At 40.8% G+C, this 17842-nt stretch overlaps 1 protein-coding gene across 1 annotated transcript in view; it reads left to right on the top strand.

The window, feature by feature from the left end:
* The window catches only part of gnptab (N-acetylglucosamine-1-phosphate transferase subunits alpha and beta), a 61140-nt gene extending 44061 nt beyond the window's left edge, over positions 1 to 17079 (top strand). The window contains exons 20-21 of the mRNA XM_062994112.1: positions 10930 to 11020; positions 16495 to 17079. Coding sequence (XP_062850182.1) covers positions 10930 to 11020; positions 16495 to 16560 — 157 coding nt within the window. The 3' untranslated portion in view covers positions 16561 to 17079. The remainder of the gene's footprint in view (positions 1 to 10929; positions 11021 to 16494) is intronic.
* Positions 17080 to 17842: the final 763 nt, after the last annotated feature.

Genomic DNA, 17842 nt, shown 5'->3' on the forward strand with positions numbered 1-17842 from the left:
GCTGCATTCTGATTGGCTGAGCTGAATGTCGCTCACATATCACCGCTACAATATTGTCCCGCCCGTCACTATCTCTGATTGGTTTAGACCATGATATTGGCCTAATGTGTGTCTGTTGTATTTTTCTTCCCTCGGACGCCTGGTCGCACCGGTGCGACCTGAGATTTTTTTAGTCGCACCATTGAGAAATTAGGTCGCATGTGCGACCAAATTTGTCGCACTCTAGAGCCCTGCTTGGTGGGTAGCATTGTTGCCTTGCAGCAAGAAGGAGCTGGGTTGGATTCCCAGGTAGAGCGGTCTGGGTCCTTGCTGTGTGAAGTTTGCATGTTCTCCCTGTGTCTGTGTGGGTTTCCTTGATGGCTCTGGTTTCCTCCCACAGTCCAAAGACAAGCAGTCAGGTTAATTGGATTAGTGTAATGATAATTTCTAAATTTTTTATGAAGGGCTGTAAATGTCTTTTGCTAAAGATAAGGAACATTTTAATTTTGTTACATCAGTCCATATATTATCGTACATATATATTATAATTATGCTACAATCCCAAATCAGAAAAAGTTGGGACAGTATGGACAGTGCAAATAAAAAACCACAATCTTTCTTAAATTTACTTCTATTTTATTGTAGACAGTATAAACCCAAAATATTTCATGTTTTGTCTGGTCAACGTCATTTCATTTGTTAATATAATTTGTAAATATACCTTCATTTCTGAATTTCAGCCCTGCAACACATTCCAAAAAAGTTGAGACTGTAAAGCACTTACCACTTTGTAATGTTGCCATTCCTTCCCACAACATCTAAAATACTTTTTGGCACAGAGGATGATTCCCTAGGGGTTCACATACTTTTTCCTGCAACTGTACTCTAGGTGTTTTATTTCTGCTTGGGTAATTTATAGCATGTTTGTTGCTTGGTGGTTTTGAATGACAGAGGATTGTCATTCCTGTCATCACATTGTCACAATGACAATAGCTGTCAACGCTGGTAGGGATTCCAGGAAAAAGCTTTGTGTGTGCTGTGGTATTTTTATAGTGTGGACCACATGCTTGGGCCACATGAAAACAAGATGTTATTTATTTACTTTTTGTGGTTTAATGATGCATTGTTTGCTTTTCTATTTTTTAAACTACTCTCCTTGACCGTGTCAATAATTTTGGTCAGGGCACTGGATATGGATAAGCTGTGTGTCACGGTCAGATTTAGAAATAAATTAAATTACTTTATTTATACTTGTGTGTGTATACAGTGGATTAAAAAAACAAATCAGACTTTTTCTGCACTTTGGTATCTATTTCATTTTGAATATATAGTTGCCATTTTTACCCATCAATTCACATTTACTTACCCTAAATGAAAAAAGACATTGTTTCAGATGTGTTAAAAACCAAAAGCTGAAATCTCTTTCTAAATACAAAGGTATTTAGAGCCTTTGACACTTTGGTCAGGTGAATCCCTTTTGCTTTAATCATCCTTGACATGTGTCTAGCTTATTGGAGTTCACCTGTTGCATTTTGCATTGATAGGACATAATTTGGACAGACACACACTTTGGTCTGTAAGGGCCCACAACCTGTTGGATGGACAATCGTGTCTCCAAGACTTCATAAATCAGACATTTTAGGCTCTTTTTTACATTGTCTGGCAACAACAGTGCCCTGCAGACAATTTGGCCAATCCCAGCTTCTCAGCAGCAGGAACAGGGAGACTGGTAAGAATTGAGGGATGGATAGATGAATTCAGCCTAAATATGGTAACATTCTTGAAGAAAACCTCCTCTAGGGCAAAGCATACAGCCAAGACAACACTAAAGGGGCTTTGGGGTCTCTTAATGTCTTGAGTGGCCCAGACTTAAACCACATGGAACATTGGTGTTGAGACAGGAAGATGTACGTTTTTAGACATTAGCCAACCGATCTGACAAAGCTTAAGAGGAGCTACCTTGAAGAATGGGATAAACTGCCCAAATCCAGCTTGTTTAGACGTATCCAAAAAGACTTGTAGCTGTAATTACTACTGACGATTGTTTTTCTAAATATTAAATAAAGGCTAAATACTAATTACTTTAATTATTGACTTAATCAGATATTTAAGTTTTTATTTTTTTACATTATAATAATAATAAAAATATTGTCATTATTTTTTTAGTGGTAGTAAGAGTAGAAGTGTGAGTGTGTGTGTGTTTGTGTGTCTGTGTCTAAGGAGAGCACTTTTATCACACGCACATCTTGTAAAATGAGTAGCAGGGTTTGAACCTTTAAATAGTCTAGCATCTATAAATCTCACTGGGAAGAACATCAGGTCACATGCTACTAAGTCAGTTCCACTGCAGTGGAGAGCTTCCTGGCCTTTTATGTATAAATGGTGATAAATGATTCGGCTATCATAGTTTCCACCTTATAGTTGACACCCCAAACACTACACACACACACATACACAAAGAGTGGTGACAGCAACATGACCGGCAGTTGGTGGCTCCCCACCAGGCCGATTATGTCAGCTCGCTGTCCTCTCATTTCTGGCAGGGTACCGCATGACATCATACTTGGATATTTGTATCATCTTGCAAAATGCCAGACATGCTGAAGGCACTAAACTAGCAATGCAAAGATGAAGAAAGTGATTAGGTCTTTGATAAATAATACTAACTATTTCCACCCAGTTGCCAGTTTATTAGGTTGTCCATCTGTTGCTATGCAGAATTTTGTCAGCCACTTCTCTATCCTGTCCATTGGACACACACACACACACACACACACACACACACACACATACACATATACATACAGGGGTTGGACAAAATAACTGAAACACCTGTCATTTTAGTGTGGGAGGTTTCATGGCTAAATTGGACCAGTCTGGTGGCCAATCTTCATTAATTGCACATTGCACCAGTAAGAGCAGAGTGTGAAGGTTCAATTAGCAGGGTAAGAGCACAGTTTTGCTCAAAATATTGCAATGCACACAACATTATGGGTGACATACCAGAGTTCAAAAGAGGACAAATTGTTGGTGCACGTCTTGCTGGCGCATCTGTGACCAAGACAGCAAGTCTTTGTGATGTATCAAGAGCCACGGTATCCAGGGTAATGTCAGCATACCGCCAAGAAGGACAAACCACATCCAACAGGATTAACTGTGGACGCAAGAGGAAGCTGTCTGAAAGGGATGTTCGGGTGCTAACCCGGATTGTATCCAAAAAACATAAAACCACGGCTGCCCAAATCACGGCAGAATTAAATGTGCACCTCAACTCTCCTGTTTCCACCAGAACTGTCCGTCGGGAGCTCCACAGGGTCAATATACACGGCCGGGCTGCTATAGCCAAACCTTTGGTCACTCGTGCCAATGCCAAACGTCGGTTTCAATGGTGCAAGGAGCGCAAATCTTGGGCTGTGGACAATGTGAAACATGTATTGTTCTCTGATGAGTCCACCTTTACTGTTTTCCCCACATCCGGGAGAGTTACGGTGTGGAGAAGCCCCAAAGAAGCGTACCACCCAGACTGTTGCATGCCCAGAGTGAAGCATGGGGGTGGATCAGTGATGGTTTGGGCTGCCATATCATGGCATTCCCTTGGCCCAATACTTGTGCTAGATGGGCGCGTCACTGCCAAGGACTACCGAACCATTCTGGAGGACCATGTGCATCCAATGGCGGTGCCGTGTATCAGGATGACAATGCACCAATACACACAGCAAGACTGGTGAAAGATTGGTTTGATGAACATGAAAGTGAAGTTGAACATCTCCCATGGCCTGCACAGTCACCAGATCTAAATATTATTGAGCCACTTTGGGGTGTTTTGGAGAAGCGAGTCAGGAAACGTTTTCCTCCACCAGCATCACGTAGTGACCTGGCCACTATCCTGCAAGAAGAATGGCTTAAAATCCCTCTGACCACTGTGCAGGACTTGTATATGTCATTTCCAAGACGAATTGACGCTGTATTGGCCGCAAAAGGAGGCCCTACACCATACTAATAAATTATTGTGGTCTAAAACCAGGTGTTTCAGTTATTTTGTCCAACCCCTGTATATATAAGCACAAAATCATAACTTTTGTTTCTATAAATGCAAATGCACTAAAAATACTACACTTTCAATTCTAAATCAAAACATTAACCAAATTTTATCCAGTTTGTGTCAATCCTTTACAGAAAGTTAAGAAAATGAATATTAGGCTGTTAGCAGTGCCAGCATTTTTCTTTAAAAACTCAAAAAATGTATCTATTAACTGAAAATGTTTGAGGTTTCACTTTACTTTAAATTACTGAACTAATATTTAGTGGCATAACAATTGTTTCCGAGATCTGTGTTGCATGGAGTCGACCAACGGCACTGCCGGCACTGGGGAGCTGCAGTTCTTTGAGGGAAACATGAATTCCAACATGTACTGTGACATTCTGAAACAGAGCATGATCCCCTCCCTTCGAAAACTGGGCCGCACGGCAGTTTTCCAACACGATAACGACCCCAAACACAACCTCCAAGATGACAACTGCCTTACTGAGGAAGCTGAAGGTAAAGGTGATGGACTAAACCCAATTGAGCACCTGTGGGGCATCCTCAAGTGGAAGGTGGAGGAGTTCAATGTGTCTAACATCCACCAGCTCCGTGATGTCATCATGGAGCAATGGAAGAGGATTCCAGTAGCAACCTGTGAGCTCTGGTGAATTCCATGTCCAAGAGGGTTAAGGCAGTGCTGGATAATAATGGTGGTCACACAAAATATTGACACTTTGGGCACAATTTGGACATGTTCACTGTGGGGTGTACTCACTTATGTTGCCAGCCATTTAGACATTAATGGCTGTGTGTTGAGTTATTTTCAGAAGACAGTAAATCTACACTGCTATACAAGCTGTACACTGACTACTCTAAATTATATCCAAGTTTTATTTCTATAGTGTTGTCCCATGAGAAGATATAATGAAATATTTGCAGAGATGTAAGGGGTGTACTCACTTTTGTGAGATACTGTGTATATATACAGGTATATATATATATATATATATATATATATATATATATAGATATATATAGATATATATACAGTGTATCACAAAAGTGAGTACACCCCTCACATTTCTGCAGATATTTAAGTATATCTTTTCATGGGACAACACTGACAAAATGACACTTTGACACAATGAAAAGTAGTCTGTGTGCAGCTTATATAACAGTGTAAATTTATTCTTCCCTCAAAATAACTCAATATACAGCCATTAATGTCTAAACCACCGGCAACAAAAGTGAGTACACCCCTTAGTGAAAGTTCCTGAAGTGTCAATATTTTGTGTGGCCACCATTATTTCCCAGAACTGCCTTAACTCTCCTGGGCATGGAGTTTACCAGAGCTTCACAGGTTGCCACTGGAATGCTTTTCCACTCCTCCATGACGACATCACGGAGCTGGCGGATATTCGAGACTTTGCGCTCCTCCACCTTCCGCTTGAGGATGCCCCAAAGATGTTCTATTGGGTTTAGGTCTGGAGACATGCTTGGCCAGTCCATCACCTTTACCCTCAGCCTCTTCAATAAAGCAGTGGTCGTCTTAGAGGTGTGTTTGGGGTCATTATCATGCTGGAACACTGCCCTACGACCCAGTTTCCGGAGGGAGGGGATCATGCTCTGCTTCAGTATTTCACAGTGCATATTGGAGTTCATGTGTCCCTCAATGAAATGTAACTCCCCAACACCTGCTGCACTCATGCAGCCCCAGACCATGGCATTCCCACCACCATGCTTGACTGTAGGCATGACACACTTATCTTTGTACTCCTCACCTGATTGCCTCCACACATGCTTGAGACCATCTGAACCAAACAAATTAATCTTGGTCTCATCAGACCATAGGACATGGTTCCAGTAATCCATGTCCTTTGTTGACATGTCTTCAGCAAACTGTTTGCGGGCTTTCTTGTGTAGAGACTTCAGAAGAGGCTTCCTTCTGGGGTGACAGCCATGCAGACCAATTTGATGTAGTGTGCGGCGTATGGTCTAAGCACTGACAGGCTGACCCCCCACCTTTTCAATCTCTGCAGCAATGCTGACAGCACTCCTGCGCCTATCTTTCAAAGACAGCAGTTGGATGTGACGCTGAGCACGTGCACTCAGCTTCTTTGGACGACCAACGCGAGGTCTGTTCTGAGTGGACCCTGCTCTTTTAAAATGCTGGATGATCTTGGCCACTGTGCTGCAGCTCAGTTTCAGGGTGTTGGCAATCTTCTTGTAGCCTTGGCCATCTTCATGTAGCGCAACAATTCGTCTTTTAAGATCCTCAGAGAGTTCTTTGCCATGAGGTGCCATGTTGGAACTTTCAGTGACCAGTATGAGAGAGTGTGAGAGCTGTACTACTAAATTGAACACACCTGCTCCCTATGCACACCTGAGACCTAGTAACACTAACAAATCACATGACATTTTGGAGGGAAAATGACAAGCAGTGCTCAATTTGGACATTTAGGGGTGTAGTCTCTTAGGGGTGTACTCACTTTTGTTGCCGGTGGTTTAGACATTAATGGCTGTATTTTGAGTTATTTTGAGGGAAGAATAAATTTACACTGTTATATAAGCTGCACACAGACTACTTTTCATTGTGTCAAAGTGTCATTTTGTCAGTGTTGTCCCATGAAAAGATATACTTAAATATCTGCAGAAATGTGAGGGGTGTACTCACTTTTGTGATACACTGTATATATATATATATATATAGATAGATAGATAGATAGATAGATAGATAGATAGAGAGCAAACTCCAAGCCATGGGGTCAAAGGAATTATCTGCAGACCTCAGAAACAGGATTGTGTGAAGGCATAGATCTGGAGAAGTGTACAGAAAAATTGCTGCAGCTTTACAGGTCACACAGTGGCCACCATCATTGGTAAATGAAAGAAGTTTGGAACCACCAAAAATCTTCCTAGACCAAACTAAGCAATCGGGAAAGACGGGCCTTGGCCAGGGAGGTGAGCAGGAACCTGAGGGTCACTTTGACAGAGCTCCAGCGTATCCTTGTGTAGATGGTAGAACCTATCAGAAGATCAACCATCCAGGCAGCACTCCACAAATCACACCTTTATGGTTTATGGTATTATGCAGACTTTCCGGCTTGACTGTGTATATATATACAGTATATATATACAGTGTATCACAAAAGTGAGTACACCCCTCACATTTCTGCAAATATTTTATTATATCTTTTCATGGGACAACACTATAGACATGAAACTTGGATATAACTTAGAGTAGTCAGTGTACAACTTGTATAGCAGTGTAGATTTACTGTCTTCTGAAAATAACTCAACACACAGCCATTAATGTCTAAATAGCTGGCAACATAAGTGAGTACACCCCACAGTGAACATGTCCAAATTGTGCCCAAAGTGTCAATATTTTGTGTGACCACCATTATTATCCAGCACTGCCTTAACCCTCCTGGGCATGGAATTCACCAGAGCTGCACAGGTTGCTACTGGAATCCTCTTCCACTCCTCCATGATGACATCACGGAGCTGGTGGATGTTAGACACCTTGAACTCCTCCACCTTCCACTTGAGGATGTGCCACAGGTGCTCAATTGGGTTTAGTCCATCACCTTTACCTTCAGCTTCCTCAGCAAGGCAGTTGTCATCTTGGAGGTTGTGTTTGGGGTCGTTATCCTGTTGGAAAACTGCCATGAGGCCCAGTTTTTGAAGGGAGGGGATCATGCTCTGTTTCAGAATGTCACAGTACATGTTGGAATTTATGTTTCCCTCAATGAACTGCAGCTCCCCAGTGCCAGCAACACTCATGCAGCCCAAGACCATGATGCTACCACCACCATGCTTGACTGTAGGCAAGATACAGTTGTCTTGGTACTTCTCACCAGGGCGCCGCCACACATGCTGGACACCATCTGAGCCAAACAAGTTTATCTTGGTCTCGTCAGACCACAGGGCATTCCAGTAATCCATGTTCTTGGACTGCTTGTTTTCAGCAAACTGTTTGCTGGCTTTCTTGTGCGTCAGCTTCCTTCTGGGATGACGACCATGCAGACCGAGTTGATGCAGTGTGCGGCGTATGGTCTGAGCACTGACAGGCTGACCTCCCACGTCTTCAACCTCTGCAGCAATGCTGGCAGCACTCATGTGTCTATTTTTTAAAGCCAACCTCTGGATATGACGCCGAACACGTGGACTCAACTTCTTTGGTCGACCCTGGCGAAGCCTGTTCCGAGTGGAACCTGTCCTGGAAAACCGCTGTATGACCTTGGCCACCATGCTGTAGCTCAGTTTCAGGGTGTTAGCAATCTTCTTATAGCCCAGGCCATCTTTGTGGAGAGCAACAATTCTATTTCTCACATCCTCAGAGAGTTCTTTGCCATGAGGTGCCATGTTGAATATCCAGTGGCCAGTATGAGAGAATTGTACCCAAAACACCAAATTTAACAGCCCTGCTCCCCATTTACACCTGGGACCTTGACACATGACACCAGGGAGGGACAACGACACATTTGGGCACAATTTGGACATGTTCACTGTGGGGTGTACTCACTTATGTTGCCAGCCATTTAGACATTAATGGCTGTGTGTTGAGTTATTTTCAGAAGACAGTAAATCTACACTGCTATACAAGCTGTACACTGACTACTCTAAGTTATATCCAAGTTTCATGTGTATAGTGTTGTCCCATGAAAAGATATAACGAAATATTTGCAGAAATGTGAGGGGTGTACTCACTTTTGTGATACACTGTATATATATATATATATATATATATATATATATATATATATATAAATATATATAGTGTATATATTTATATATATAGTATACATATATATATATACAGTATATATACAGTGTATCACAAAAGTGAGTACACCCCTCACATTTCTGCAGATATTTAAGTATATCTTTTCATGGGACAACACTGACAAAATGACACTTTGACACAATGAAAAGTAGTCTGTGTGCAGCTTATATAACAGTGTAAATTTATTCTTTCCTCAAAATAACTCAATATACAGCCATTAATGTCTAAACCACCGGCAACAAAAGTGAGTACACCCCTTAGTGAAAGTTCCTGAAGTGTCAATATTTTGTGTGGCCACCATTATTTCCCAGAACTGCCTTAACTCTTCTGGGCATGGAGTTTACCAGAGCTTCACAGGTTGCCACTGGAATGCTTTTCCACTCTTCCATGACGACATCATGGAGCTGGCGGATATTCGAGACTTTGCGCTCCTCCACCTTCCGCTTGAGGATGCCCCAAAGAGGTTCTATTGGGTTTAGGTCTGGAGACATGCTTGGCCAGTCCATCACCTTTACCCTCAGCCTCTTCAATAAAGCAGTGGTCGTCTTAGAGGTGTGTTTGGGGTCATTATCATGCTGGAACACTGCCCTGCGACCCAGTTTCCGGAGGGAGGGGATCATGCTCTGCTTCAGTATTTCACAGTACATATTGGAGTTCATGTGTCCCTCAATGAAATGTAACTCCCCAACACCTGCTGCACTCATGCAGCCCCAGACCATGGCATTCCCACAACCATGCTTGACTGTAGGCATGACACACTTATCTTTGTACTCCTCACCTGATTGCCGCCACACATGCTTGAGACCATCTGAACCAAACAAATTAATCTTGGTCTCATCAGACCATAGGACATGGTTCCAGTAATCCATGTCCTTTGTTGACATGTCTTCAGCAAACTGTTTGCGGGCTTTCTTGTGTAGAGACTTCAGAAGAGGCTTCCTTCTGGGGTGACAGCCATGCAGACCAATTTGATGTAGTGTGCGGCGTATGGTCTGAGCACTGACAGGCTGACCCCCCACCTTTTCAATCTCTGCAGCAATGCTGACAGCACTCCTGCGCCTATCTTTCAAAGACAGCAGTTGGATGTGACGCTGAGCACGTGCATTCAGCTTCTTTGGACGACCAACGTGAGGTCTTTTCTGAGTGGACCCTGCTCTTTTAAAACGCTGGATGATCTTGGCCACTGTGCTGCAGCTCAGTTTCAGGGTGTTGGCAATCTTCTTGTAGCCTTGGCCATCTTCATGTAGCGCAACAATTCGTCTTTTAAGATCCTCGGAGAGTTCTTTGCCATGAGGTGCCATGTTGGAACTTTCAGTGACCAGTATGAGAGAGTGTGAGAGCTGTACTACTAAATTGAACACACCTGCTCCCTATGCACACCTGAGACCTAGTAACACTAACGAGTCACATGACATTTTGGAGGGAAAATGACAAGCAGTGCTCAATTTGGACATTTAGGGGTGTAGTCTCTTAGAGGTGTACTCACTTTTGTTGCCGGTGGTTTAGACATTAATGGCTGTATATTGAGTTATTTTGAGGAAAGAATAAATTTACACTGTTATATAAGCTGCACACAGACTACTTTTCATTGTGTCAAAGTGTCATTTTGTCAGTGTTGTCCCATGAAAAGATATACTTAAATATCTGCAGAAATGTGAGGGGTGTACTCACTTTTGTGATACACTGTATATACACTGTATATAAATTTTTTTTCCATTAATTTAATTTGGTCATGTTCCATTGGGAAACACTTGTTGCAAGGGCCTGAATTTGGAGCAAGGGCCTGAATATCCTTTATTAGCCTATCAACCTGAATATGGCAGGTCACAGATGCTCTTTAGCCAGTCTGACAGAGCTTGAGAAGATCTGCTATGAAGAATGGGTTAAACTGCCCAAATCCAAGCATGCAACGTTCGACATATCCAAAATGTCTTGCAACTGTCATTTCTGCCAAATGGGCCTTCTCCAAAATATTAAATAAAGGGTCTGAACACTTGTGTAGGAGAGACAATACCAATAACCAATAACATGTTTATATTTTGTCATTATGATTAATTATAAATTGAGCATAGAAGAAGTGTAACTATACAAGAATGAACATAGCTTCTAAGCTGGTATGCATGTTGGTGTTTTGCAGGAGAATATACAGGGATCAGCTGAAGTTTTGGACCCACTGTGTACTGATCACACTGGTCGTCTTCACAGTCATCTCCTTCTTTGCTGAACAGGTCAGTGGTACTTCCAATATTACTTTAATAAAATCATTTTTGTTTTTGTCATGTCTCTGTTATCACTGGCTACTGGTATTGAATCAAATTTCAATTTAAAAAGTGATTTGCCAAAATTTGTTTTCAATTGAAACACACCACCTGACTGAATAAATAATGAATGCAGTAAGGGTTAGTGTTAATATACACCGATCAGCCATAACATTAAAACCACCTCCTTGTTTCTACACTCACTGTCCATTTTATCAGCTCCACTTAACGTATAGAAGCACTTTGTAGTTCTACAATTACTGACTGTAGTCCATCTGTTTCTCTACATGCTTTGTTAGCCCCCTTTCACCCTGTTCTTTAATGGTCAGGACCCCCACAGAGTAGGTATTATTTAGGTGTTGGATCATTCTCAGTACTACAGTGACACTGACATGGTGGTGGTGTGTTAGTGTGTGTTGTGCTGGTATGAGTGGATCAGACACAGCTGATGGAGTTTTTAAACACCTCACTGTCACTGCTGGACTGAGAATAGTCCACCAGCCAAAAACATATCCGGCCAGCAGCGCCCCGTGGGCAGCATCCTGTGACCACCGATGAAGGTCTGGAAGATGACCAACTCAAACAGCAGCAATTGATGAGCGATCGTCTATGACTTTACATCTACAAGGTGGACCAACTAGGTAGGAGTGTCTAATATAGTGGACAGTGAGTGGACACGGTATTTAAAAACTCCAACAGCACTGCTTTGTCTTATCCACTCATACCAGCACAACACACACTAACACACCGCCACCATGTCAGTGTCACTGCAGTGCTGAGAATCATCCACCACCTAAATAATACCTGCTTTGTGGGGGTCCTGACCATTGAAGAACAACAGTCATTAATTGTATAACTAGAGATATGGTAAGTGGAGCTGATAAAATGGACATTGAGTGTAGAAACAAGGAGGTGGTTTTAATGTTATGGCTGATCAGTGTAAAATGCTGAATATTGAAAAAAGGGACTTCTTAGTGTATAACAAGTGATTTTAAAGAATAAAAGAGACTAGAAATGACACCACTGGTAATATTGTTAATATTTCTGTAGTATTCTGACTAATTGTTTTGTACTGTGATTAGATATGCAGGTGGAGTGAGTATAACTGACATGATGCTGCATGTTTGTCGTCACAAAATTTATCATTTCATGAATTTTTCACATTAATGTTATCTTAATGTTTAACAGTAGACAGTAGCAGGAAGTGTTTTTTAACTACTTAAATTATTGAAATAATTAACGGTGCCGCTGAGGTGGCGCAGCAGTAAAACACGCTAGCTGATATTTTTAACTCGTTGGCTGGGCTGGGCGATTGGCTGTTGTTCATACAGGGTGGGAGGCCGGATAGGGACCTCATAGGGACCCTGATGCAATTACGACCTCTGCTGGCTGAGCACTCCGCTACTGCACACGTGTCGGAGGGAGCGTGTGTCAGTCTCGCTCTCCTCAATCAGGGTGGGGATCGGCATCAGTAGAGAGGAAGCGTAATGCAATCGGGTAATTGGATACGACTAGATTGGGAGGAAAATTGGGAAAAATGCACAAAAAAAAAAACTGTTACACATCACTTAATCCAATTCCAAAACAAATTGGGATGATAAGAAAAATGTAAATAAAATTGGAGAGTAATGTTTTGCAAAAAAATTGTCACGTTAAGCTGGTTTACTTTTATTATTTTTTTATTAAGCCTGAAGCCTTGTTGACATTACACTTAGTGAGGTGTTTGATTTTTTAATGGGTTACCATATGCTTGTTGGATAATGGTTCACTATTGACTCTTGATAGATGGTTGGTAAATTTTAAGATTTGCATCCCCAGCTCTGATTTAAAAATCTTCCTATCACTTTAATGTAAAATAGTAAACAGGCAGTTGGAAAAGAAAAAAAAAACTAATTTGAACATACCCTTTGGCACTGAATTTTTACAGGGAAGTAAAATGTCACACATGATTTAACACAATGAGTGTCGCACAGTTAAAGAAACTGAGTGTGACCTGTAAGTTCCACTTTTTCATCCACTTCCATCTGACTCATCTTAATATGTTACATACTGTACATATGACTTACATGGGTCACTCTATTTAACAATGATGTCAATTCAGTTCACTGGCCTGTGACAGGCACATTTATGAAGCGTGCAGACAAATTGTGTTGACGGACTGTATGTTTGAGGGGTTGTGTTCCTTCCTGCTGACCTGGGTAAAGGTTAATTACACCAGTGGTCTGTCTACTGTGACAGGACAGAAATCAAAACCCTTACATCAAGCTAAAGGTGATGGATTATCACAAGGTCAATCTCTCTCGCTCACATTGAGTAAAATAGCAGGTGTGTCTTAATAAGTTCATATAGTGGCAGCTGGCATTCTAGCACTCAGACACTGATTTATGAACAGTATTAGGGTGTTTATAGACATCAACATGATAGTTTTGTGTGAAAATTGTTGATCACTCCTGGTCATATTTTGTTAAGTGAAACGTCAACACGTTCTCTGCAGCGAACTAATTTTATTTATATGTAATAAAGAAAATATATTTTCAACTGGATAGTTTGGATACCCATCCTGCTGTCTCAAAACCCAGCTTGTCAGGCCATGTTGGGCATAGCAAGAATTGTCATTTCGAATAGTCAGCTAAGGACAAGTGTGAATAAGGTTTTCCATTTCCAATCATGTCTCCCAACAACCACGGGCTCCTTGGAACCAAAGATCTGACAATAAAGCTAATGTATGTCTAGAACACAGGGAGAGATCTAGAAAAGCAGAATTTATTAAAAAGTACACCGTCAACTAGTAAGCATAGGGTGGTTGGATCTGTTATGTTTTAGAGTTGTATGGCAACCAGTGCCACAGAAATTAATGCTCAGGTTGATTAAAAAAAAAAAATGATGGAAAAGCCATCCAAGACTTACTGTATCTTGTAACATTTTTTCCTAATATATGCCACTTAAATATAGTTTTCATCACAATGCATTAAATGATGTTTAACTTTATTCCTTTTATTCCTACAAACTAAATTAAAAAAAATAGTAAAAACAGGAATCTGTGATTTGTTAATTCTCTTTATGTAACTGACAAAATTATATGTTTTTTTTTTTTTTTTTAATGACCAAGTTTAGAATTCGTGTGACACACTAGGTAAAAAGTTCTGGTAAAAATCTGGTAAAGCAAAAATCTGGTAAATGGGTATTTGCTGAGGGAATCATGTTTGGGTATAAAAGGACGAGCCACCAAAGGCCTAGTCCAGGGATCAGCAATCTATGACACGCGTGCCAGAGCTGGCATGTGAAGCAAGTTTGTCTAGCACGCTGATTGGTAAGAGTAAAAAAAAATGTACACCCTATGCCATATGCTCACTCTCGACACCTTGATTAATCTTAACAAGCATAAATTACTCCACCTTAACCGCCTCCACCACCTCCACCTATGGCCAGTCAAGGTTGAGTAAATTATGCTAGTTAGGGTGCCCAGGTGACACACCGGCACCGAGTTTCTAAACTCCCGGGTTTGAGGCTCGGTGTTGCCACCGGTCGGCTGGGCGCCATCTGGCGGGCATAATTGGCAAAAGTGGATGTTCGTTCAATTCAACAAGACTGGACAGATTTGACAAAGCACCAAAGCTCATTAAGGATGATGCTGACAAAATGGAATCAATCAAACGAGCAATTTTAAGGTACAAGAAACAGACAAGTGTTCTTTAAAATTTAGGCCATGGTAAAAGTTCACCTCATAAAAGTTATACACCACAGATGGATAATCTTTGCAGAGAAAGTCATGGACAAGGATCACACTGACATGTAAGTTTAATTAACTGATTAATTGGTTTATGTCACATACATAACAGCAGTTTGTGTTACATGACTGTTTTCCATGGCACACTTAGTACTTCATCTTCAATTTATTTTTTTTAATCAACACAGAGTACAAAAAAGGTTGCCGGCCCCTGGCCTAGTCTTTGCAAGCACACTGGACCTGCGGTCATCTCAGATAGAAAGTTTAGGGAAAAACAGATGTTGAGTCAACACTGACATTATGGCAAAAATGAAAAGAACCACTGAAGGGTGCAGAAACCAAAATCTGTCATGGTATAGGGGTGCATCAGTGACTGGCATTTGTGTGACGGTACTACTGGTGTGGAGGTGTATATTGGGATTTTATAGAGATGCATCAAGATGACATATTTTCCTGGGAAGTCTGTGGTCATTTTAGCAAGACAATGCCCAGACCTCAGTCTAATACCTGCAGTCCAAATCTGTGTCATGATGAAAGTGTATGGTGCAGCATCAAGAGGAGAAATATTTTGTAAAAATATAGAAATATTATTTTTTTATTTTTTTTTTTTTTTTTTTTTTTTTTTTTTTTTTTTTTACAAAATACACTAAAGCTGATCAGTGAAAACTTTGGAAATCTTTTTTTTCTACCTTTATTAGTTAAATAATGGTTCAAGAGAATCAACAAATCATTTATTTTTCTTTCATTGCATTTTACAAAATGTCCCAACTTTTCTGGAAATTGGGTTTGTATATACACCGATCAGCCATAACATTAAAACCACCTCATTGTTTCTACACTCACTGTCCATTTTATCAGCTCCACTTACCATATAGAAGCACTTTGTAGTTCTACAATTACTGACTGTAGTCCATCTGTTTCTCTGCATGCTTTGTTAGCCCCCTTTCATGCTGTTCTTCAATGGTCAGGACTCTACCAGGACCACCACAGAGTAGGTATTATTTGGGTGTTGGATCATTCTCAGCACTGCAGTGACAATGACATGGTGGTGGTGTGTTAGTGTGTGTTGTGCGGGTATGAGTGGATCAGACACAGCAGCACTGCTGGAGTTTTTAAACACCTCACTGTCACTGCTGGACTGAGAATAGTCCACCACCAAAAAATATATTGGGCCAACAGCGTCCCATGGGCAGCATCCTGTGTCCACTGATGAAGGTCTAGAAGATGACCAACTCAAACAGCAGCAATAGATGAGTGATCGTCTCTGACTTTACATCTACAAGGTGAACCAACTAGGTAAGAGTGTCTAATAGAGTGGACAGTGAGTGAACACGGTATTTAAAAACTCCAGCAGCGCTGCTGTCTGATCCACTCATACCAGCACAACACACACTAACACACCACCACCATGTCATTGTCACTGCAGTGCTGAGAATCATCCACCACCTAAATAATACCTGCTCTGTGGTGGTACTGTGGGGGTCCTGACCATTGAAGAACAGCATGAAAGGGGGCTAAAAAAGTATGTAAAGAAACAGATGGACTACAGTCAGTAATTGTAGAACTACAAAGTGCTTCTATATGGTAAGTGGAGCTGATAAAATGGACAGTGAGTGTAGAAACAATGAGGTGGTTTTAATGTTATGGCTGATCAGTGTAGACAGAGTAAATGTTCGTAGTGTGAATATAACTTTTTGTTTTGTTTTTCTTGGTGTAGCTAATTTTGCTGAAGCGACGGCTCTTCCCCAGACGCAGGGTCAGTAAGGAAACCGAACGTGTGTAAGGACCAGAGTAAAGACTGAAAGGCTAAAAGCACCCTTGTTCTCTGCTTTCCTTCTTACTCTCTGTGAGAGGATGAAGAGTAGAGAGTGAAGCTTTGCAGATTTGTGGACTAAGCAGTGTTCCTGTTTTATTCTTAATAAGAATAAATCAGAAGGATCAGATGCACTGTTCTTCCTTGCCTAGGTTTATTATAAATGACTGAACAAATAAAGCTGATGAAGTGGAACAGCTGCATGTATTCTCCACAAGGGGGAGAGTGAGACACTCCTGTGTGTGGTGATAAGCAGATAACCACCAGAAACACAACATTGTGTGCCAGAACTTGAGTGTTTATGGACGTGCAGGTGGTCAGACATTTCTGTTAAACGAACACAATTTTAAATAAAATGAAGGTGAATATGATTTAAAAGAGTAATTGCAGAGGGAATGGGGTTTGTGTGATTTTAGTTTTTACTGTTGCTCTTTGTTCATACTGTACACTGGTGCCTTTTCTCCAGTATGAATAAACCTGTGAAACTTCTGAGCCTGTACAAATAATATGATACATCATCACAGAAGTTCTAGTTTTCTAGTATTCTCCCAGAACATCTTATAACGAAAATATACAGTGGGGGCAAAGGTTTGAGACCACTAGTAAAAAATACCTCTTATCCTTTCTACCCTTCAGAAGCTCGTTTAAGTCAGATTTTCAGCCATTGTTCACATATTATACGGCCACACCAATACTAAGATATCCTGTAATTCATCTACAGTTTTTAAAGAAATTGATTTGTAACATTGTATTAAATGAAAAATGCCAACTAGGTGCAGATTCACTTGTGGTTACAGACTTTCCCTTCTACACCCTCCCCAGTCTGTTCACTTCTAACATCCTTAGAAGTCAAATCAAGTCTCCACCCCCAATAATAATAATAATAATAATAAAGGTAGAACGTTGTTGCTGAATCAGTGTTGACAAGCCAGTATATACAGTATATTAACATAACTCGGACACATAATTAACATACATAAATTAAACAACATAATAAAATAAAAAATATATAGCCTCACAATTAACTAAAATTGCTTCTAAATGCTCTGAATTGCTGTCTTACATTTAGCAATGCACAGCTTTTAAAAAGACTTTAAAATAGCTTAAATAACTAAATAGAAAAAAATGTATTTAAAGCTAAAGATAATCAAACAAAAGGCCTAAGTCTATTAGGCATAACATTATGACCACCTTCCTAATATTGTGTTGGTCCTCATTTTGCTGCCAAAACAGCCCTGCAACTGCGATGCAC

Source organism: Trichomycterus rosablanca, chromosome 1 (assembly GCF_030014385.1).
Source record: "Trichomycterus rosablanca isolate fTriRos1 chromosome 1, fTriRos1.hap1, whole genome shotgun sequence".
NCBI classification, from domain to species: Eukaryota; Metazoa; Chordata; class Actinopteri; order Siluriformes; family Trichomycteridae; genus Trichomycterus; species Trichomycterus rosablanca.